General features: G+C 35.9%; 2 protein-coding genes and 1 pseudogene across 10 annotated transcripts in view; 2 read left to right on the top strand and 1 right to left on the bottom strand.

Moving 5' to 3' along the window:
* Positions 1-12,491, bottom strand: part of Dredd (Caspase-8 Dredd) — a 75,291-nt gene extending 62,800 nt beyond the window's left edge. For 3 of the 5 annotated variants that reach the window (XR_013258651.1, XR_013258652.1, XM_077416689.1), the window contains exons 1-2: positions 9,479-9,611; positions 138-981 (exon numbers count right to left, since the gene is read on the bottom strand). Coding sequence is in view for 2 of the 5 variants with exons in the window: in XM_077416687.1 (XP_077272813.1) it covers positions 9,479-9,671; positions 9,755-10,017; positions 11,178-11,742; positions 11,952-12,050 (1,120 nt within the window). In the remaining 3 variants the exon portion in view is untranslated. Of the gene's footprint in view, positions 1-137; positions 982-9,478; positions 9,672-9,754; positions 10,018-11,177; positions 11,743-11,951 lie in introns of those variants that run through there. The other 2 variants (XM_077416687.1, XM_077416688.1) reach the window with 2 other exon arrangements.
* Positions 12,492-12,911: 420 nt separating this feature from the next.
* LOC143903204 (brefeldin A-inhibited guanine nucleotide-exchange protein 2 pseudogene) lies at positions 12,912-15,647 on the top strand (annotated as a pseudogene). The gene is made up of 5 exons (XR_013258644.1): positions 12,912-12,937; positions 13,022-13,266; positions 13,353-14,240; positions 14,354-15,071; positions 15,140-15,647. The product of XR_013258644.1 is annotated as a brefeldin A-inhibited guanine nucleotide-exchange protein 2 pseudogene (transcript).
* Positions 15,648-16,413: 766 nt separating this feature from the next.
* LOC143903234 (uncharacterized) lies at positions 16,414-22,357 on the top strand. 4 transcript variants are annotated; one of them, XM_077416694.1, is made up of 9 exons: positions 16,416-16,977; positions 17,139-17,294; positions 17,896-18,220; positions 18,290-18,436; positions 18,524-18,768; positions 18,866-18,961; positions 19,145-19,840; positions 21,767-21,896; positions 22,237-22,357. In XM_077416694.1, exons 3-7 carry the CDS (start codon positions 18,165-18,167, stop codon positions 19,252-19,254), a joined length of 654 nt encoding a protein of 217 aa, XP_077272820.1. In that variant the 5' UTR covers positions 16,416-16,977; positions 17,139-17,294; positions 17,896-18,164; the 3' UTR covers positions 19,255-19,840; positions 21,767-21,896; positions 22,237-22,357. The 4 variants fall into 4 exon arrangements, with proteins under 4 accessions (XP_077272821.1, XP_077272820.1, XP_077272819.1 ...); XM_077416693.1 differs by lacking the exon at positions 22,237-22,357 and having other exon boundaries at positions 19,145-19,494; positions 21,767-21,934; XM_077416692.1 differs by lacking the exon at positions 22,237-22,357 and having other exon boundaries at positions 21,767-21,934.
* Positions 22,358-22,714: the final 357 nt, after the last annotated feature.

Here is a 22,714-nt window from a genome sequence, read left to right as displayed (position 1 = left end):
AACCTAATCTTGTAATGCCATATTAGTTCGCTTTTTCCACAAGCAATAAATATCATACCCATTCTAAAAATTACTACTGATCACAAATTACATCAAAGATAACTGCATAAAATTAAGGAATACGCATTGGAACTCACCTGCTGTGTGAAAACTGCAAATAATCCGCTGCCACCGTAACCTGCCGTAACCGGGAACACAGACTGCCTCGGCTTGTTTACGCGTGGTATTTTACAAGCCCACCGATAGAGCGCGTAACGCGCTATGTGGCCGCCTAAAATTCTTTAGAAGAATCTTTTGACCGCAAAGGCGCTCGATGCACGATAGAATTAAACGGGTTTTAAACCTTCTTACGCGGTTTTTTGATTCGAATTCGAATTGTAGTGATTCGACGTTATCGAATCTTTCGAATTCGAATCGAATCGAATATCGTCAGATTCGATTCGATTCGATTCGAATTCGAATAATTCGCACATCTCTTTTTTTCATCATTTAAAATATATTTTGGGCTAACTTTGAAAGTTAAGCTTGCTTATGACTTTAATGTTGAATTAAATAAACCCGCAATACCTCTTCCTTAGTAGTATGACAAAAAGCAAGCAGGCAAAGACTAGATATATAGATATAGAATATATATGCAAGCATTAACATTTGTCACTGAAGAAGTCAGAAAATACCAGTCTCACAAAAGTTATATCGTTTAATAGATTAAAGAGATGATTATAAGAGTCGTTTTGCAATATTTTTGTGTTACATTTAATGAGTAACACCACTCTAGAGGCCCAAAAATTAGAAAAAATTTTTGTAACTAAAAAAAGTAAATAAAAAAATCTATTTAAGAGACTTTATTGTACGTGTCTTAAAGTGTATAAAACAATTTTTTATTTTTTAAATGGCGGCGTTGGAGCCTTGTAAACGTAAGCGTATTTTATTTTTGCGGGAGGTGCTCTGGAGCTTGCAGCATAAGTGCCAACAAATTTTGACCTGAAACAAAAAAAACAAAATTTTTCATAATCTGCATTATAATAGCTAGAGAAATAATTAGGGGATTTTTAAAATATTGTTTTTCATAGAAATTGCAATAATAATAATTAATAAAAATAATTTGAAAATTTCAATTAACTTTTTTTTTAATGCTTGCCATGTCTATATAAAACAATATTTTTAAAATCTTCTACGTATTTCTCTAGCTATTATCATGCAAAATATAAAAAATTTTTGTTTTTTGTTCCAGGTCAAAATTTGCGGCACTTATGCTGAAGCCCCCGAGCACCTCTCGCAAAAAAATGCTTACGCTTACAAGGCTTCAGTGCCGCCATTTAAAAAATAAAAAATAGTTTCATACACTTTAAGATACATGTACAATAGTCCTTTAAATAGATTTTATTTACTTTTTTTAACCACAAAAAAATTTTTTTCGGGCCTCTAGAGTGGTGTTACTCCTTAATTACATCTAAATATGTCCCATGTATTGTACGGAAGTAGCGGTATGAGATAGGTTCAGATAAATGCTACAGAAAAGATACATATTCCAGAAAAAATATGTAACTTTATCGTATTTTCTATATACTATCTCACATAAATGTAATAAAATTGTATATAAGAAAGTTGCTATACCATATTAATTGACAACATAATCCATGTTTAAAGTGTCCGAACGTGTCCCACTCTCACCTATGTTAAACTTGTAATGATGCATAATGATCTCGTGAGTGAATCAATAATTACCCTCTATTTCTATATACATTATTAGAATAATAGCAGAGAACGTACAATTACATCATTTTTCAATATAGTCCCTTTGCTTTTCAATGCATTTCTTCCAGCATTCCGCAAACTTGCATATACCCTCAGGAAAAAATGTCTTTGATTTGTCCTTCAGTCATGTATGCACCTCTTCTGTCATACTGCTATCTATACTATTCAAACGCTTCGGAAACTGGGTTTTGAGCATCCTGCATATAGATTTCGCTCCCTTGGATTACCATCTATGTGGTCCACTTAAAAATGTAAAAAGTCGTCAATTTTGCCACAGATTAACAAGAAGCGGTATATACATGACTGAAAAACAAAAAATATTTTTTCCAAAAATATATACAAGCTTGTGGAACGCTAGAACAAGTGCATTAAAAAGCAAGGGGGCTGTTGAAAAATAATATAACTATAGGAGTTCGAGTAAGATGAAATACTCTTATAAACAGAACCACCGCAATGACTAGAATATTAAGTGTTACAATTTAGCGGACAGCAGTGAAATTACTAGCTGTCGGCCCTATAACATAACATACAAAACAGCAGCGTGGCACAACGTGTCGTTAAATAACAAATTAAAATTGAAAATTTGGCGGGTAAATATTTACCCTTATAAACCTCCCCTTAATGACCTTTTTCTTCACATATATTGTATAGAACACTCTCCTGGGTAACCTTCAGAAGATTTTAGCCGTTGCTCATTGTTTATTAAAAAGTTATGAACAAAGGACTCCGCACACAAAACCACGTGAAAAAGCCGTTCTGTCGAATTGGCTAAAACTTTCGGAATCGGTAGTTTATGTGATGCTGATCAGAAGTCTCTAGGCGCGAAATCCGAAAATGGCCAGTTTTCAAGATACGAGAGGTCAAAAGTTGGGAATATGGCCAACAGATCTAGCTTACATGGGTTATCTACGCACGCATCGACGGCACTCATTGAGACGGAACTTGGTCCGCATTGAGACGGGAATTGTTCAGAAGATGTGTGAAGACTGTCAGGATTCAGGATAAGCAATAGCTACGCAACATTCGTGCAGCTAATATGGCCAAGTTACTGATACGGCCAGATCGAGTATATGGCTCTTGGCTTGCGCTATCCGTTCTTAGCGCTATCCAGGATCAACGGCGTGGACATGACGGGTGTTTGATCTCTTGTGTGCGTGTGCGTGTGCGTGTGCGTGTGTGTGTGTGTGTGTGTGTGTGTGTGTGTGTGCGTGTGCGTGTGCGTGTGCGTGTGCGTGTGCGTGTGCGTGTGCGTGTGCGTGTGCGTGTGCGTGTGCGTGTGCGTGTGCGTGTGCGTGTGCGTGTGCGTGTGCGTGTGCGTGTGCGTGTGTGTGTGTGTGTGTGTGTGTGTGTGTGTGTGTGCTGGCCTTAGGACACCTGCGTTATTCTTTGACAGATGTACCGCCCCAGTCAAACTCCCCGCCTGGCAGTGTCCTCGAATCGGATCACGCGGGAGTATTAACGGCGATCGGCCGCGAGGCCTCACGCCACTCTGACACGCTTGGCTCTAGAACACCGTGACCGCCGGGGCACGAAGCCCTCGGGACACGCGCTCCGCCTAACCGAGTAAGTAAGGAAACGATGTCGGTCGCATTGACAATTTTTATTTTCGAAAATTTGTCTTTTATTTTCCCTCTCAGCATTCTCACGTTATATCTTTCTTTTAGTTCTATCTCTTCATCGCATCAATCGCTACAACGCTACACGGCTACACTTCACTTAGCTGCAGACTGCTGCAGACGACGTTGTAACACGCGCATGTTATTATTCTGCTCTTTAGCACTGACGTAGTCAACTGACTTATTGTATAAATTTTAATATTTACACTAATAGAACATATAACTTACTCTTACACTATGTAAAAATCATTATTTATTTTTTTATTTAATTTTCCGATAATTTTATAACCAATTATTAATGATAATTTTTCGGTTGCTACATTGATTAGAGCAGCCGGGTAAGAGCCTCCTTAATGAATTTCAATTTGATCTTTCTTAAGAACGTCGGGGAATTCGTCGATTCATATCTCTTTTTTTTATCGCGATTTTTTGATAGACCGCATTATCGGCTAAATGTCAGCATCACATGTTTGTTTCTTTCCCGTCATCTGTTTTTGTCAAGTTTGTCCCCGGATTCGACCTCGATTTTACTGTTGTCTAAGAAAATCTCTAAAATTAAGTCTATATTTGTAATCTTAAGCATTCTACTTCGTTTAACGAAACGCGCGAAAATAATTGATTCCCGATTTTGCGACTATCGATATTTCGCCGCGCGTCATAGCTCGATGCCTTGCGTGTCCCGAAGCAATCGGGAAATCGCAGAGAGTGAGAGAGAGAGAGTGAGAGCGATAGGTGGCGATGGCTGGGTGATGCGATCTCTCATCAGCAACGCAAAACCAACAAAGAGCTAGCTCGAACTCTAGTAGTAGATAGCGCCGCGAGAGTCGAGAGCGCGTTGGCCCTCTCTGGGCTCCTTTGCAACCCCGCTTTTACTTCTATCAAAGCCAAAGCGAGAGAACGATTTGGGGCGTCGCTTTGAACCGTCTCGATTTCAAACTGATATACCCCGAAGATCGCTTTGCATCGGCGGAACTCGCGCGTAATGGACGTTTCGCGTGCACACCGATGCGATGCACCGAGCGCCAATGTTTGCTCTGTGGGTCGACGGTCGACGCGGTTATTTCCTTAGCCCACGAGTTGCACAGTGACACGAATCTCTCTGTGGTGACCGCGAGTTACAACGAGATGTAATCAATATGTAGTTATGGTAAGGAAATGTGTCTTAAAGTATTTTCTAAAGATCCATTACGTGTGAAAAATTTGTAAATTGTATTTATGATATCATATTGCTCGCTTGTTCCAGGGGTAAACAGTACAGTTGTTGGTCACTCTACAATGATTGGCCACATCTTAAAAAATTAAAGATTATAAAAAAAACTATTAAAATGTTTTTAATTATAAAAAAGTAGTAATTATAATATTTTTGTATTTTAGTATTTTTTTATAATCTTTAATTTTTTAAGATGTGATCAATCATTGTAGAGTGGCCAACAACTGTACTGTTTATTCATATATTACTATACTATATATTGCATACTTATATTTCTTTGGAAATAATTATCACGCGTTAGTTTTCGAAAAAATTAGCACGTCTCGTCTGAACACAGCGCAACATCGAGCAAAGGAGAGGCTGTTGTTGCCTCGTTCGTAATCGCATCGGCGCAACCGGCGTCGTTCTTTGTTAACTGTGTAACGTCTTCGCGCGTCCGTAAATTTTCCCGGGTAGCGAGTGGCGCGCGAATTCAATTCGATCATCTCTCCATCTCGTCGGCGCGGATGACTCTTCGCCGTTCCTCTTTCCCGCGCTCGGTCTCCATTCCGGCTCTCCGGTTTATCGCCGATCCCGCGATCCTTTAATAACGGCGGCCGTGATTTATCGACAGGAGCATATCAAGCGAGGGCGAAAGAGGGTGAAAGAGAGGAAAAGAGAGTCCGATGCGGCTTCAGACTCCGCGGGCAGGTGGACCTCCGCCCGGAATAGGACATACATATATACATACATAAGGGTGCACCGAACTATCGATTCGCCGCATTTTTCAGGCCCCTCTTTGCACGTTCGCCAGTTTCACGTGGCCTTTTTCCTCGTTTTTCCTTTTTTTTTATTATTTATTTTGCCGGCCGTTCGACGAAATCTGCCGCGTTCTGAACGCGCCCGTTTGTTACCGGGAGAATTCCTGCGCGAGCGCGCTTGTAGAATTTTTTGACGGCTGCAGCCTGCGTTTCATCCACGAAAAATAGAACGCGCCGTCGCACTATCGCGCAAATAGGGCGTGTACGTCGTTTCGATTACTCGATTACTCGAAACCTATCCGTTTCCGCTGAGTCGAATTCTCGAAACTATTCAGAAATTCATTTATTAGTTAGACGTTATTATCGTCTGTGAATTTAGAGTTGATAACAGAATACAATCGGATGTTTATGTGTTTGAAACCACTCTCTGACGCAAGTAGCAAGTCAGATCTTGATAAGAGAGTTCTTAGTGTAGAGACGGCTTGGCGTACGCTGACATTTCTATATCAAACGTCATAAAGCGTATTATACTTGAGATATGTTTGATAAGTGTGTGCGCGTGTGCGCGTGCGCGCGTGCGTGCGTGCGTGCGTGTGTGCGTGCGTGCGTGTGTGCGTGTGTGCGTGTGTGCGTGTGTGCGTGTGTGCGTGTGTGCGTGTGTGCGTGTGTGCGTGTGCGCGTGTGCGCGTGTGCGCGTGTGCGCGTGCGCGCGTGCGCGCGTGCGCGCGTGCGCGCGTGCGTGCGTGCGTGCGTGCGTGTGTGCGTGTGTGCGTGTGTGCGTGTGTGTGTGTGTGCGTGTGTGCGTGTGTGTGTGTGTGTGTGTGTGTGTGTGTATGTATGTCTGTCTGTCTGGCTAATACCTCTAATACTTCTTCTTCGTTTGGTCGAAGTATTCTTATTCGTTTGCAAGGAAAGGTTCAATTATCTCGATCTGGTTAATGTCCATAGTTACATCTAACACAGCGGTGATATAAATTTATAAGGAAGGACGGGATTCCAGGATACTTAGAAAAAAACTGGGAGGAAAAAAGGTGGAGTAGGGTCGCAAGGTTCAGACTCGGTAATGAAATTAGGGAAGGAAGGACTGCATTGGAGGAGAATAGAAGGTGTAGGATATGCGAGAGGGAGGATGAAACTTGGGAACACATATGGGAGGAATGTACGAGATGGGAGAAATGGGATGGAGAGGGGTGGCAGGATGTGGTGGAAAATTTACTAGGAGAAGGAGGAAAGGGAGAGGAATGGATGAAAGCGATAGAGGAAATGCGACAAGAGGGAGGAAGGAGAAGGGAAGTGAGGATGAGAGAGCAGTGTGATTGAGACGTATGAGAGAAAAATATGGAAGGAAGGAAGCAAAGGAAACGGAAGTCCAACTTTAAGAAAATAAGTTAAAATTAAGTTAGATATTAGATATAAATATAAGAGCGATTAAGCGAGAAGCAATTGAGGAGCAGGAGAGCGAGCGAGAGAGCGGGAGAGCGAGAGAGAGAGGACAGGCAGGGATAGAAAGCGCAAGCAATTGTAAAGGTTTGGGTACGTTCCTGAAAAACGCCAATGGTTTGTGAGAAAAGGAAGAAGAGTAGGAGGTTGTAAAGGTTTAGGTACGTTCCTTAAAAACGCCCTTTAAAGCCCCTTAGAGGCAAATAAAGTACTTTCATACATACATAATAATTTGTGTCAGTATTACTAAGGGAAGTAATTTGCTGATATGTGTATAAACAGTACACACACATGTAGGCAGGGATGAGTGGGGGTAAACCTCGGTTCGCGTGGAAAATTGAAAACCCGAACCGTACACTAATAGACCTCATTTTGTCTTGTAAGTAGGGGTGGGGCGGACCTCGCTTCGCGTGGATGATTCTCTGGACATTGTATTTTCCATTAAAAACAAGAACCATCCCACCTCACCTCATCCCTGCTTATAAGGCGAAACGAGGTCTATCATTGTACGGTTGAGGTTTTCAACTTTTCACGCGAACCAACGTCCACCCCCACCCAACCCTACCTGTAGAGGAGGGGCGGTTGCCTTTTTTTTATCATTTAAATAAGCAATGACCGACGATGAAGTTTTAAGGAAAAGTTACTCAGGGTCATGTCTTTGACAACGGAAGCTTTTCAGCAAGCGACACAAGTCGACACAAGTGTCGTTTTGTCTTTGTTACTCATTGCCAAAAAAGAAAAATAGAACACGTTTGTGTCGACTTGTGTCGCTTGTTGAAAAACTCCAATATGTCAAGGTCAAGATCATTAGAGGTGCCTCCCTTCATCTTCATTTTTATCCTTTTCTGTGCCAACTATTCTCTGCTTCAACAAAGAGACTGTTTAATATATTAACTAGAGTCTCTTTAATAAGAGTCTGGCCACACAGCAGCAACTTCCGGCATTTTTGGTGAAAGCAAAAGAACAGAAAGAGAAAGAAATACAAGAGAGAAAGAGAAAGCTATATGAATGTATAGCGCTTTTTCTTTCTCTCTTATATCCTGAACTTCAAGTTCAGACTCTGATTAGAGGGATTCTAATATTAATGATTCACTGCTTCAAATAACTCTCCTTCGTTCATACATGTATATACTATTTCCACATACATATTAGTCGTTTATGCCTTTCAATACTCAAAATAACTGCTATATTTTTCAAACTTTCTTTGTTCATAATTTTTTGATAAAGAACGAGCGATGGCTACAACCTTCTGAAGGTTACTCAAGAGGGTGACCTCTATAATATATGTAAAAGAGGTCATTGAGGGAGGGGAAAGTTTGTAAGGGTAAATTTTTGTTGCATGTAAAACTAAGATAGAACTTTAACATGGTATATTTAGTAAGTGTCATATGATGTATTTTATACAATGTTCTATTTTATCCAATGAAAAGTTAAAAATAGTAATGTTGAACAAGTCGAGATAGTGAAAGCAAAATTCTATGGCTTAACAAGACGAGACTTGAGATCCATGGCCTTTCAACTTACTATCCGGAATAAGCTAAAAAATCCATTTCATGTTGGAGAAACTGGTAAAGATTGTAATAAATTACAATACAATAAATGTATAATATAATAATTATTATAGACTATTTTATTATTAACGCCTTCTTAAATACTTATTATTAACGCCTTAAAACATAATAAAAATTATTTTTTTGCAAAATGAATAAAGTGTCAAACACGTTGTATCAAACGTTTGGTATTACAACTCAGCGTAAAGAAAATTCAGCTATCTTTAATAGTTTTCAAGTTATATTGAAAAAGGTTTGTGGTGGTTCAGAATACTCAAACTTTCTCTGCGTTCTCTATTGTTGTTCTAATAAATTATAGAAATAGAATATAAATACTTATTGACTCATCCTCGTATATTGTAACAAAAAGAATTTACAGTAATACGAGAAATATACGACCGCTATGATATACAATCAAATTAGATTAAATTAAATCCATTTATGATCCGAGCTTGGATCTTGGTAGCCTAATTATTATACATATATATGTTTTGTATATCTTTTCCAAACATTAGTAAAGCTGCGATCCACTTGACGCTACAAATGCTTTGAAGCGTTCTTCTTCTCCTTCTTTCTTCATTAAAAGAAAGGAGAAGAAAAATACTTGGAAGCATTTGTAGCATCAAGTGGACCGCAGCCTAAATTATGCGCCGACTAGATTTGTCAAACTTATAACACAATTCCCGTTGGAGTAAAATCCCAACTTTCCCCGTAATTAAATCGATTTGATTTAACTATTTAAATAACTGTAAAGAAATTATTGCTAAAAATATTACCTCAGTCAGATAATATTCGGACCTGAAACCTCCCTCATTCTGAGAAGGATGTCATACCAATTCAACCACTAAGGCATGTGGTAATTAATATTTATCGCAATAATCGGTTAATAATAGTTTTGACCGTCTTTTTCAGGCGATGTAAATCAACAATAATACAAAAAATATACGACCGTTATGACAATCAAATTAGATTAAATTAAATTGCCATTTATGGCCCGAGCTTAGATCTTGGCAATTTACTAATGTTTGGAAAAGATATGTGTAATACACAAATATATATATAATAATTAGGCTACCAAGATCCAAGCTCGGACCGTAAATGGTGATTTAATCTAAAAAGAATTTAAATCCAATCAAAATATTTCTTATTCATATAAGTATTACTCACCTTCATATCCATGACTCAAAATACAGAGAAACAAACAATCATACTTTTTACCATGGTCTTTTGAAATGTTTCTTATTTTCTCTAACATTTCGCTTTTTTTCAGATCTTGAAATACCTCAACTTTGAATCCAAAAGCTTTAAATGTTTTAGATAAAGTAATACAATCTGCCTTTGTTCCGCATCGTTTTTCATACTGAAAAGATAAAAATATAGAATATACTTTTATTTCTGATTAAGATCAATAACATCTCCACCATCAATAACACCAAGATTTACCTCTTTTTGAAAATGTTCCTGATTTATAATAATAAATAATCCACTATTAATAGTCCTTGTGTAATGATGCCTTTCAGTGCGAGATGATACTTCTAGCGGAGTCAATTGTAAGTAATTTTTATCATACGTTCCAAGAGTTCCGCAATTATCAACAACATGTAGATTATTTTCTAATTTTTTCAATTCAATACAAATTATTTTTAAACGGCCATCTTTAAATTTTTTTAAATGTTTTAATAATTTCTTCATATTATGCAGTTTATCTAAAAATAGAACAATATAAAAACTTATTTAATCTTATATTATTAACACTAATTTAAGTTCTATAGAATGCTCATTCCATTCTAATATATTGTTCATCAAAATGTTTAATTAAATCTTCTAAATGTTTTAAAATATAATATATTTATATTTATACAAAATACACACAATAAAATACATATAAAAAGAAAAAATTTTTTATATACACACAAAAAATTCTTTGTAATATATCATTTACTGTAATATACGTAACATGTAAAAATATTTCGAGTTTATTAGGTAAATAAACAAAACTAAGTTATCATGTGTATATATATATATATATATATATATATATATATACAGGGTGTATTATTTTAAGTGATTCAGCTGAATATCTCTTAAAGTAAAAGAGATTGGAAAAATTGTTTCAGACAAAAGTTGTTTGGTTTGAAGGGGGACATAAGATGGTGTTATTGGTTTGACCATGGATGATCGTTTAAAGCTCACGTGAACAACACCTTTAATTTCTTAAATGGAAACCCCTATTTTTCAATGCATATTCTTATAGCTAATCTCGAGAACTTTTCAAAACATTATAATAAAGTATATTTTCGTTAAGAACTTTTGGAATTATGAGGCTTGAAAGTTCTAGTATTTTGACATAAAATACAAAATATCTTGTAAAACATTAATTTTTCGGTAATGTTACCTCAATACTTTTATACACAGAATAATGAGACAAATCAATTGGTATGAAAAAAGGCATAGTTTCTTTAAGAAAAAATATGCAGATGCGTGTTGCAAATTACATATTTTTTTCTTAAATATACTTTATTATAATGTTTTGAAAAGCTCTCGAGATTAGCTACAAAAATATGCATTGAAAAATAGGGGTTTCCATTTAAGAAATTAAAGGTGTTGTTCACGTGAGCTTTAAACGATCATCCATGGTCAAACCAATAACACCATCTTATGTCCCCCTTCAAACCAAACAACTTTTGTCTGAAACAATTTTTTCAATCTCTTTTACTTCAAGAGATATTCAGCTGAATCACTTAAAATGATACACTTGATATATCATATAGTCTAATAAAATTTTTGTTTTAAGAAACATTTTTTACTTTTTGTTTGTTTAAATAAGCTGTTACTTTACACAGATTATATATTAAAGTAAACATACCTTTTGAAATTGTTATATATCCAATTTGTATCCAATAAAGCATATGTAATTCAAGATAGTCTACATTATCCAATAATGGTTCATAATTACAGTTTTCAGATTTAACATTATTTAATAATAGTTTTTGTTCATTTTCATTCAAAGATTCACATAATCTATATAAACATTTTGCAACTGTATTTATACTTCTTGAATATAAGATGAGCTTTGGAACATACTGTAAGTTTAAATCATTGAACGATACTCTTAGTTTCCTTATTACTTCCTGATTGTTCAAAATACATAATGCCTCTAAGATTTTCTCTTCCCAATTTTCTGGATGTTTTTTTACATAATCTACAATTACGTAAGCATTTTCTGTTTTTGTTTGAAAAAGTTTGAAAATATTATTAAATCCATTTGAATAATTGTCTATTATTAAAAATAATATAGAAATCTTCTCATCTATGTCAAGATCATCTTCTATCTGTCTTAAAATGTTTATGTTTATAACTGTTTCTGCTGCATGATATGCAATTGCATCTACTGACAATGACATCATAAATTGTATATCTGAATAATATTCCTGAAATATATATTATTCAATACAATTCAATCGCTCTGCATCTTATTTAATTTTTTTCATTGTGATAACCTCAATGTTAATCAACAAGATATTAACAGATTACGAAAACAAAAATTCTTGCCAAAAAAGATTTTCCTATTTATTAATATGATATTACACAGAATATGTATTTTTATGTTACACAAAAATTTTAAATTTAATGTAAATACCATGCTATATACCATGCAAATATACATTAAAAAATGTATTGAGAAATATGTCAAAGATAGTTGCACGTCAAAATCACTCATAATAAGGCTCGTATTCATAGTCGGAACCTTTGACTATATAACCATAGACTGCCAGTTGGCTGTTGGCTATTTTTTATGCAAAAAACATCAAACGCGCTCCTACTGCACAAGTGGCGACTCCCGGTACTTTAATGAACTGTATGCGAATTCATGGGACGCTCGTTTCAGCCAGTTTCAGCGTATCGCGAGATCACGTGATTTCGATCTGACGCTAGCGTCAAGCAAAGAAATCTGGATTTTCTCAGCTTTAGCGTCAAAGCCAAAGCAGCGCGAAGACGCCGAAAATTTGACGCTGTTTTCCTTTTCATGAATTTCAATTGACGCCGACGTCACGTGTGGTCATGCGACCTTCTTGCCGCTGAAAATGATTCGTATGTATTTGACCGTAAATGAATATCCGGGAAAGAATCTACCATATGAAATCGTTTATATTTCGTATGAAGACTTTTGAAGTGCAATTGAAAAGGTTTGTGAGTCATTCGTTTAATTGTAATTAATTAATTATTTTTACACCATGCATTTAGCCGAAATAGATAAATTAATAAAAGTTTTTATACGGAATCGTTTGTATTTTGTATGAAGAGTTATGAAGTGTGATTAAAAAGGTTTGTGAGTCACCCAGATAATTTTAATTAAATTTTTATAAACTCGGTAATTAGCCGAAATATAGATTTTTAGTTATTTATGTTAAAAGAAGAAGGCGCTAGTGTTCCCGAAGGTCCGTCTGCAATCAGAATTAATATAAACGTTTTAAAAATTATTTTATAGTGAGATAAATAAATATACAGACTAATAAGTCTGTAATTATAAGCGATAGTTGCTAATTAAGTTTGTGACTAATATTCTGTCTTGCAGAGGACCTCCGTAACGAGATCAAAGATGTACCAGCTGTGCAGGGTAAAGAGGTTATCTCAAACGCCCTGCTACAGCCCAATTGAGCGACTCAAATGTCATTACCGCTGAGAAGTACTTCTTGCCATTTGAATCAGCATATCAGAGCTAGTCACTACGGATTGTGGTGACACTGCACTGGACTGCCTGCAGAATAAGTTAATCGCATATAGCCATCTCACTGGCAATGTGCCTGATTCAACGGAGCCTAACAAGCTGCTGATTGTGCGCATTGTCGAGACAATCTGCGGTTGCTTCACCGGTCCACAGACCGATGAGGGTGTGCAGCTGCAGATTATTAAAGCTCTGCTGACTGTAATGACAAGCCAGCGGAGGTGTGGAGGTACACGAGAGTACGGTACTGTTAAACAATTCGTACTGTTTACAACGTTTACTTGGCGTCGCGCAACCTGGTGAATCAAACAACAGCCCGTGCGACTCTCACGCAAATGATCAACGTGATCTTCGTGCGAATGGAGACTCAGGCGGAGGAAGAGATCGTGAGGCTTGATGGGGAACATCAGCAGGAGGGTTCTGTCATAGCGAACGGCGAAACTGAAGCCAAGGTTAGTCCAGAGAATGCTCCTAGTAATGATAACATTGATTCTCAAACAATTGTCAAGAGTATTCTTGATGATGTAGTAAAATCCGTGGTGCCATTGGAAGAGGAAGTCAGTTTGGAGAACGGTAGTCCGGAGAACAACGGTGACGAGGCAGCCGCTGAGAATGACAACATGGTAACTGCAAAATTCACCCATGTGCTGCAAAATGATGCAGTCCTGGTGTTTCGCGCTCTCTGCAAGCTCTCTATGAAACCGCTGCCGGACGGCACTCCCGATCCAATATCGCACGAGCTCCGTTCCAAGATCTTGTCGCTTCAGTTACTTCTGGGAATCTTGCAGAATGCCGGTCCAATATTGCGCTCTAACGAGATGTTTGTTATCGCCATTAAACAGTACTTATGTGTCGTGCTGTCGAAGAATGGCGTGTCTTTGGTGCCAGAAGTGTTCGAGCTGTCGTTAGCGCTGTTCCTGGCGCTGCTCGCCCGTTTCAAGATGCACCTTAAGATGCAGATTGAGGTGTTCTTTAAGGAGATCTTTATGAACATCCTCGAGACCTGTAGCAGCTCTTTTGAGCACAAGTGGATGGTCATACATGCGCTTACGAGGATCTGCGCGGATGCCCAGAGCGTCGTCGACATCTACGTTAACTACGATTGCGATCTCAGCAGCGAATCTCTTCGAGAAGCTCGTCAATGATCTCTCTAAGATTGCTCAAGGTTGTCAAGCTCTGGAGCTAGGTGCATCGCCAAATCAGGTGCGTTATAAGAAAGAGGATGACAGGATAGGTGTATTATTTGGAACAGAGAATGTTCTTCGAAACAAGCAATATAAAGTTTTGTTTGTAATATTAGTGTCTTGCTCTTTCAGGAGAAATCCATGCGCATTCGTGGTCTCGAGTGCCTCGTGTCTATTCTGAAATGCATGGTGGAGTGGAGTCGGGATCTTTACGTAAATCCCAGCGTGCCAGCGGATCAGCAACCATTGTCACATCCATCGGATACGATGCCGGAGACCCCGCTACCACGTTACGGCAGTGCTGGCAGCCTCTCGTCGGCCAATTCCAGTCTCCAGTCTGACTGGCAACAAGGAGGTGCCGGACTCGCCGGAGCAGTATGAAGTACAGAAACAAAAGGAGGTATGGGAGGCCGGTATCGAGATCTTTAGTTGGAAGCCCGGCAAGGGTGTGCAGTACTTGCAGGAGCAAGGACTGCTCGGTACTTCGCCGGAGGACGTGGCCAGGTGGCTGCACGCTGCACCACAATGCGCTCTATCTAAATGAAGATGGAGATGTATATAGGGACCAGCTTTTTCACGGTCACATCAAAAAGTTGGCAAAGGTCGTAACTCATCCAAATCACAAGGACCTACACATTTTAAAAGTTCATCATTACGAATGCCACTGGTCATGGCGTCATGGGCGCAGGCTGAATTGGCTGTGATATCGGCGTATAAGACTCCTAGGGATAAGTTGCAGTGTGTATTTCGTTGCGCGACTACCATCATGAATCTCCTCTCCATGGCGTCGAAAAGAGGCATACCTGCTGCCGACGATCTGACTCCCGTGCTGGTCTATGTCATAATCAAGGTATGCGATTGAAAAGAGAATTGTGATTTTAGCAAGAAGAGTGATTGTTAACGTGTGCTTAATTTCAGACTAATCCGCCGTCGTTGTATCGACTGTTCAATATGTAGACAGCTTTTACGGGAATCGATTGGAGGGAGAGGAACAACATTGGTGGACGCAGTTCTGCGCCGCGATCGAGTTAAGACAATGGATTAACAGTTTCTCAAGAGTATCACGATAAATAAGATTAGATTCGATGCTGGTAATAATGTAGAAATGTATCATAATCATAATTTGACGATTTCATAAAGAAGAAGACCAATATCTTTGTGTAAAGCTAGCTGAACAGTTTTATGCTTTCAGTATCTTAATTAAAATTCTTAAATAGCCTCTTAAATAGTCTAACTGTTAGTTCTTTCGCACGTTATTATGTAACATTAGCAAAGACTGAATCAGATTATACGTAAAGTGTGGCTTTATCTTTATTTGTAACTCTATTGTACAATTTCACAGGACATCGAAAAAAAAGAAACGTTTAGATATTCTATAATTTATGTGTAAACAATAAAGAACTTATAGAGATTGATAACCATTTTAGCAGGATAAACTGTGTTGGCGTACTCTTTCTACATGCGTACCTTCCCCAAGAGCCAAGACTCAAACCAGATCCGTGAAAAATATCGCCACTTTCGTAGAGTTTTTGTACAGTTTTACTCTAGGAATATCGCGAGAGAAAGAGAGACTTCGGAGATTTTTATCTGAATCGATCGACATAAAGAGAGAGCATAGTAAAGAAGCTAGCTTTCGAGAATTTGAACGCATAATACTTTGTTATAATACTATGAGCGAATTAGTTTACGTCACTCTGTTAAGTTTTAATATTAAATTACTAATAATATATCAATATCGGTAGTTTAATAATAATAATACATTAAAAAACGCTCAATTTAAAAGTAGGGCAATCCTAATAAACGACTGTAAAAAAAATTCAAGGTGGAACGCAATGTACAATTCGGTTGCTCTGACATGCTAACTTAAATGGCAAGAAGTACTTCTCAGCAGTAATGACATTTAAGTCTCTTTTAATTGGGTTGTGGCAGGGCCTTTGAGATAACCTGCTCTTCACCCTGCACAGCTGGTACATCTTTACAAACTTAATTAGCAACTATCGCTTATAGCTACAGACTTATTAGCCTGTATATTTATTTATTTCAGTATAAAATAATTTTTAAAACGTTCATATTAATTCTGATTGCAAACGGACCTTCGGGAACACTAGCGCCTTCTTCTTTTAACATGAATAACTAAAAATCTATATTTCGGCTAATTACCGAGTTTATAAATATTTAATTAAAATTATCTGAGTGACTCACGAACCTTTTTAATCACACTTCATAACTCTTCATACAAAATACAAACGATTCCGTATAAAAACTTTTATTAATTTATCTATTTCGGCTAAATGCATGGTGTAAAAATAATTAATTAATTACAATTAAACGAATGACTCACAAACCTTTTCAATTGCACTTCAAAAGTCTTCATACGAAATACAAACGATTTCATATGGTAGATTCTTTCCCGGACATTCATTTCCGGTCAAATACATACGAATACAGGATCATGGTGAAGTAATAAGGTGTGCTCGTATTGCGGACACATTTTTGTCTGTTCTGCGATTCGTGACAAAAACCGTCCATTTTGAACTCATACTAACAGATTATTGTGTCGGTGTGTTTCCGTGAGTTAGTACACAGTCAGAAGTGCAAAATTTGTAAAAAATGCCGTCGTGTTCAATAAAAAATTGTAAAAATAACACGCAAAACGCAAAAAAACCGAAACATTACTTTCTTGGGATTTCCGAGGAAGACGGAAATGATAGAAAAGTGGAAAGTTTTCTGCAAAGAGAACATTAACCCTACTTCTGGTAAGTGTACAATATTATTGTATGAATTTTGTTTATGAATTTAAAAAATACTTGTGTAATTAATATGAATAAAAACGTGCTACATGCTTTATAAAGATGTATAAAATATTTATTAATTTGCATATGTAAAATATATAAAAATTATGTAACGTTTTTTGCAGCTCGAGTTTGTTCAGAACATTTTCTACCTGGTCAATTCCAAGATAAGACATGGCTTAAAAATTTAGTAGGAGACTCGGGAAGAGTCTAAAAAAAACTACTTCCTGATGCGGTTCCAATGGCATCGATAGTAGATCATAGTGTCAACACAGAATCGAGTAAATATTGACAATATTTCAGGTCCTTACATATTATCCATAATTCTTGCTACAAACGTGTTTGTATTCCAAATCAATATTTTCCAATTCATTTGTGAGTCCAATACAATTTCTGAAATATTCGTAACTTTACATGTTACTAAATATAAAATTATAGTGAATTGCTAAGGTAAAACAGCCTTTTATATTAGAAGTCTGTAGGTAAAACAAAATATTACGGGCGCGTCTATAATAATAATTTATCGACACATCTCTTATTTCCTTTTGGCCGCGAAGTTGCTAAGAGGGCGTTAGCATACAATGAGATTTTGGTAGTCACAAAAATTAGGGTTGTCGGTCTTTAATAGTATCTCGTTGGTGATTATACATATTATCGTCTTTTAAAGAAACGTTCTGATTGGTTATCCCCTACTATGCTTCCTTTTTGTTCCGCTTCTTCTTCTACATGGGACGACTGCATCCTGAATCGAGTCTGCACAAATGGCTGTCAATAGACAATTGCGCATTTGTCTATAAATTTTTCAGTTTTATCACGAAACTTTTCCATACAAATTGATTATTTGTTTCTAATACTATTAAAAATAATCTGGTATTTATTTAGAATAGCTACTGCACCTCAAATATCGATGAAATTAGGCTTAATCGATTCGTTTTTGCATAAAACGAAAGAATCTGGCAGAAAAATGCGGCGGTCTGCCCTGCGAAGCGAGATATTTAGCGTTAAAGTTGACGACTCTCAGGTTATGAAACCTGTCATACCGACGAGATGTAGCGATTGTGGTAGCGACAGAAACATGCCCCGCGGCCACAGTATAACCATACCCAGTAGCGACACTCAGCCGTCCGACCCGGAATAAAATTTTAGTGCGCATGTGCGAGTCCGTACATCTCACAACATGGTTGCGCCCAGTTGCGTCTCGAACATCGTAGGTAACCTCAACCTCCACAGTTTTATGACATATTTTTTATTTGAATAAATTGTGTCTTTTTATTAGTGATAAGAAAATTCCGGGTGTGACGTGCTACATTAAAATGAAGTTAATGAAGAGAGGTGGATATAGTTGTGCCATGAAGAATTGTTCAAATATTTCTGGGCGTGAATCTGGTCCCAGTTTTTTTCGTTTTCCAAAAGACCCAGATAGGTAAAAATAATTTCCATTAGCGGATTTGTTAATTGAATTATATATCAAGTGTTTTTTCATTAATATTTTATACAAAACATCTTTCAGAGCAAAATTGTGGTTGGAAAAATGTGGTCGCGAAATTAACACGTCACCAGAAAATTTATATAAAAATTACAAAGTTTGTGGTGATTATTTTAAATCGTCGATGTTTTTAAACGATTTGAAAAACAGACTTCAACCACATGCAATCCCCGAACAAATGGAAAATGATAAATCTTTTGAATTATCAAGTGAAAACAACGCAACATTTAATTTGAGTGATGATTCTGAGGAAAATACAGTAATATCAGGTAAGCAGTTTTGAACTCTGTGTGTGTGTGTGTGTGTGTGTGTGTGTGTATGGTTGGAAATATCAAAAATTTTGTGAACATAATTACTATATTTCAGTTGAGTGTGATATCATTAAATCTAACTATGATAAGCAACAATTGGAATTATTTGAAACTGGCTTTTCAGACAAAGTTGAATGTCAGTCAATATTAGGTAATAATTTTAGTTCAATATAGAATTAACTAATGCTAGTAACATGAAATTTTTGTGAATTAGAAAATAAAATTGATGTATGGTTATTATAATTTATATATTCGTTCTTTCTTTGTAATGAATGGAATATAATCATTAATTTTTTAAGTTTCATAAGTGATGTAGTATTTTTAAATATTATAGTTAACGACCATCATGGGCAATATGAACATGAGCAAGTGGAATCAGTGTCACATCAGTATGCTCAAACAGAGCTACAATATTTGGATCAATATGCTCAAACAGAACCATAACAGTTGCATCAATATAGTCAAACAGAGCCAAAATTTTCTAATCATTCCCCGCGCAAAAGAATTTTGAGAGGCAGAATTGAAGCGTTACATCGAGAAATTCGAAAATTAAAACAACAATTAGAACGACAGAAAAATAAGATACAAACTTCAAAAATAAGACAAAAAATGTCCTTGAATGAATATTGTGAAGCTACAGACGAATTTCTACCACCAGAGATTGCAAATTTTGTAAAAACTCAAGTACGTCTTAGTAGATATAAGTCAGCCAAAGGACGAAAATATTCGCTTCCATTTAAAAAGTTTTGTTTAGATATATTGTTTTCTGGGGGAGGCAGAATTTATAATTCTTTTGCACAAAAATTTATCCTTCCCAGTGTAAGAACCTTACAACGCATGATTGAACATTTGAAAATTACTCCAGGTTTGCATGATTTTGTTTTCGATGTTTTGAAAAAAAAGTTACAGGCTTCTTCGTCACCTCTCGAGAAGTATTGCATTTTATGCATTGATGAAGCATCAATTAAAGCAAATCTGTATTATAATATAAGTCAGGATGAAGTCATTGGATTTGAAGACTTGGGTGATGGTAAATCATATCTTCCAGCATGTAATGTTGCAGTTTTAATGATCAGAGGGATTTGCAACAATTGGAAACAACCTTTGGCTTACTTCTTTCTTCATTCTTCATTTTTTGCTAGGAAATTAACAACCATTATTCCTCAAGCAATTACAAAACTGCAAAATGCGGGGTTTATAGTAGTAGCGTTTGTTTCAGACATGGGAGGGAATTTTAAATTAACCGCTAAATACTTAGGTGTGACAGAGAACAATCCATTTTTTTTTGTTAATAACGAGCGAATCTCACATCTTTTTGATTCACCTCATATAATTAAAGCTGTCAGGAATAATTTCCATGACAATATTATTGAGTATGACTCTAAACCTATATCTTGGAAGTGCGTTGATGATTTATTTCAACAAGATCAAACTAGGCAATTTCGACTTGCACCTAAACTCACTGATAAGCATATGAAATTTTCAAATTTCGATAAAATGAAAGTATATTTGGCTACACAAATTTTGAGTTTTACAGTGAGTAGTAGCTTGAGGAAAATGGTAATTTCTGGAGCTTTTAAACCTGCGGTTGCTCCAATTGCACTTAGAACAGCAGATTTTATCCAAAATATGAACGATTACTTTGATCTATTCAATTCATCTTCGGTTCAACATCCATCACAATTTAAACAAGCTTTTCGGGGAGCGCAATATCAATTAGAATTTCTTTCAAAAATTGAAGATTATTTATCCAAAATAACGATATTTAATAAAACTGGTGTTAATATTTCTAATAAAGTTCAAGTTTTCAAATGCATGAAACACAATATAAATTCTCTTCTTCAAATGTGGGAACATTTGCAAAATGTGTTTCCAGAAATGCAATTTCTATTATTACGCCGTTTTACTCAGGACTGTTTGGAACACTTTTTTTCGGCTATTCGAGGATTGAACGGCAATGTTATTAATCCTACCCCAGTTCAGTTTTTTTATTCATTCAGAAAAATTTTTTCTATGAAATATTGTACTGCTGAAACTGGAAATTGTGAAAGAGACAGTGCTGATATATTTGTAGCTATTACAAACTTTAGAGAGAAGAATTATATGGATGTTGAACCTAAGACAGATGACATTACACCAATACTTTTGGATGATCATGATTATCGTCAGATGGACGTAAACGAACAAGATGCGTTCCGATATATTTGTGGATACGTAATACGTAAATGTCTTCAAAAACATTCGTGTGAGATTTGTTCTCAATATGCACACTCGTACATCGACTTAAATGAAACTTCATATTACTGTTTCTTTAGGGCTTACAATTCTACTGAAGATAATCCTTTCGGAAATTTATCTATGCCGCACGATGATTTCGTAATATATCTTAAAACGTTGGAAAATTTATTTTTTTCTAAAATTGAGGAATTGATTGTACAAAAGCATATAATTCGTATCCTCATTACCATTTTTAAAGAAGTTGAATTTATTCATCCGTGTCAACATTTTCCGCATAATTATTTATTGAAATTATATGCTCGAGTTCGACTATTTTATACATTAAAATTTATTAATAAACGTTTCAAATCGCAATCCGGACACAGAAAAACTATAATTTTACGTCACGATTAGAATTTAATGTCTGTATTTTCCTTATAAATGCAAATTATTTAATATCTACTTTTATAAAAGTAAATGTGTTTTCGTTAATTAAATTTATTATTGAAGTTCGTTTATAATTTTATTGTTATAAAACTAAATGTGTTTAGCAACTTTGTGAATGTCAAAATGCATGTGTTACTTTCTGAAATAAATTTTTAATATTTCTGCTACTCCTTTTAACATTTCTGCTACTTTTTTTAACATTTTTACTATTTTTTATGTAAGTATTATACAGTAACAGCACATAATGATAGTGAATATTACATGTTTTCACTTATTCCAATTATTGTTTCAGTTGACATTGACATTTGGAGCACATTCTTTCTACTGAAGGATGTCCATGAGGAACAATTAATTAAAAAAAAATGGATATCTTAATATTTATATATTACTAAAATTTTCAGTAAAAATTATGAAATTTTAACGCAAGTATTCGGAATAAACATAAGTATTTTTTTAAATATTTTTATGCATTTTTTACTCAATGACAGAACAAATAAAAATATTAGCTTTTGCGCCCAATGATCTATATTCGCTTTTGAGCTCAATAATTATATATATTTTGTATACATTTTACAATTCTATTTACACAATAAGTTACAAAAAATTTTGAAATAAAATGATACAAAATACACAGAAGTATTATTTTCATTTCTTCTACTTCAAGAAATTCTTTGGATTATAATTAAAATTGCGCAAAAAATCTTTTTTGATTATATATACTCATATACATTTTTTAATTATATATGTACATTTCAATTGTAGCGCCGGTACATCTGACAATATGGCGACGTACCACGTGACTTGAGGACAACTACATCAAAGGTGCCGACACTCAGTGTCGCTACTGGGTATGGTTATACTGTGCCGCGGCCACATGCGCATGCTCCGTGTCCGCACGCGCATGCAAAAGTGCGCGAATTTGAAACGTATGCATACTTATAATGCATAAATATAAATATGTACTTTTTATATACGAACTATTCTCTGCTTTAACAAATTATTTGTTAAATAATTTGTTAAAGCAGAGAATAGTTGGTATATGGAAAGTACATATTTATATTTACAATGAATAGTTGGTATATAAATATGTACTTTTCATATACCAACTATTCTCTGCTTTAACAAACTATTTGTTAAATAATTTGTTAAAGCAGAGAATAGTTGGGGTATGAAAAGTACATATTTATATGTACAATGAATAGTTGGTATATAAATATGTACTTTTCGTATACCAACTATT

The sequence above is a fragment of the Temnothorax americanus genome, unplaced genomic scaffold (assembly GCF_048541705.1).
Source record: "Temnothorax americanus isolate GAGA-0224 unplaced genomic scaffold, ASM4854170v1 Scaffold44, whole genome shotgun sequence".
In the NCBI taxonomy this organism is placed as follows: domain Eukaryota; kingdom Metazoa; phylum Arthropoda; class Insecta; order Hymenoptera; family Formicidae; genus Temnothorax; species Temnothorax americanus.
This window is presented reverse-complemented; position numbering and strand designations above follow the sequence as displayed.

Coding starts and splice junctions, on each gene's coding strand:
- LOC143903234 (XM_077416694.1), top strand. CDS start 18,165: ATGTGCGAGTCCGTACATCTCACAACATGGTTGCGCCCAGTTGCGTCT. Junction 18,437..18,523: donor TTTCCAAAAGACCCAGATAG/GTAAAAATAATT, acceptor AACATCTTTCAG/AGCAAAATTGTGGTTGGAAA. Junction 18,962..19,144: donor TGAATGTCAGTCAATATTAG/GTAATAATTTTA, acceptor TAAATATTATAG/TTAACGACCATCATGGGCAA.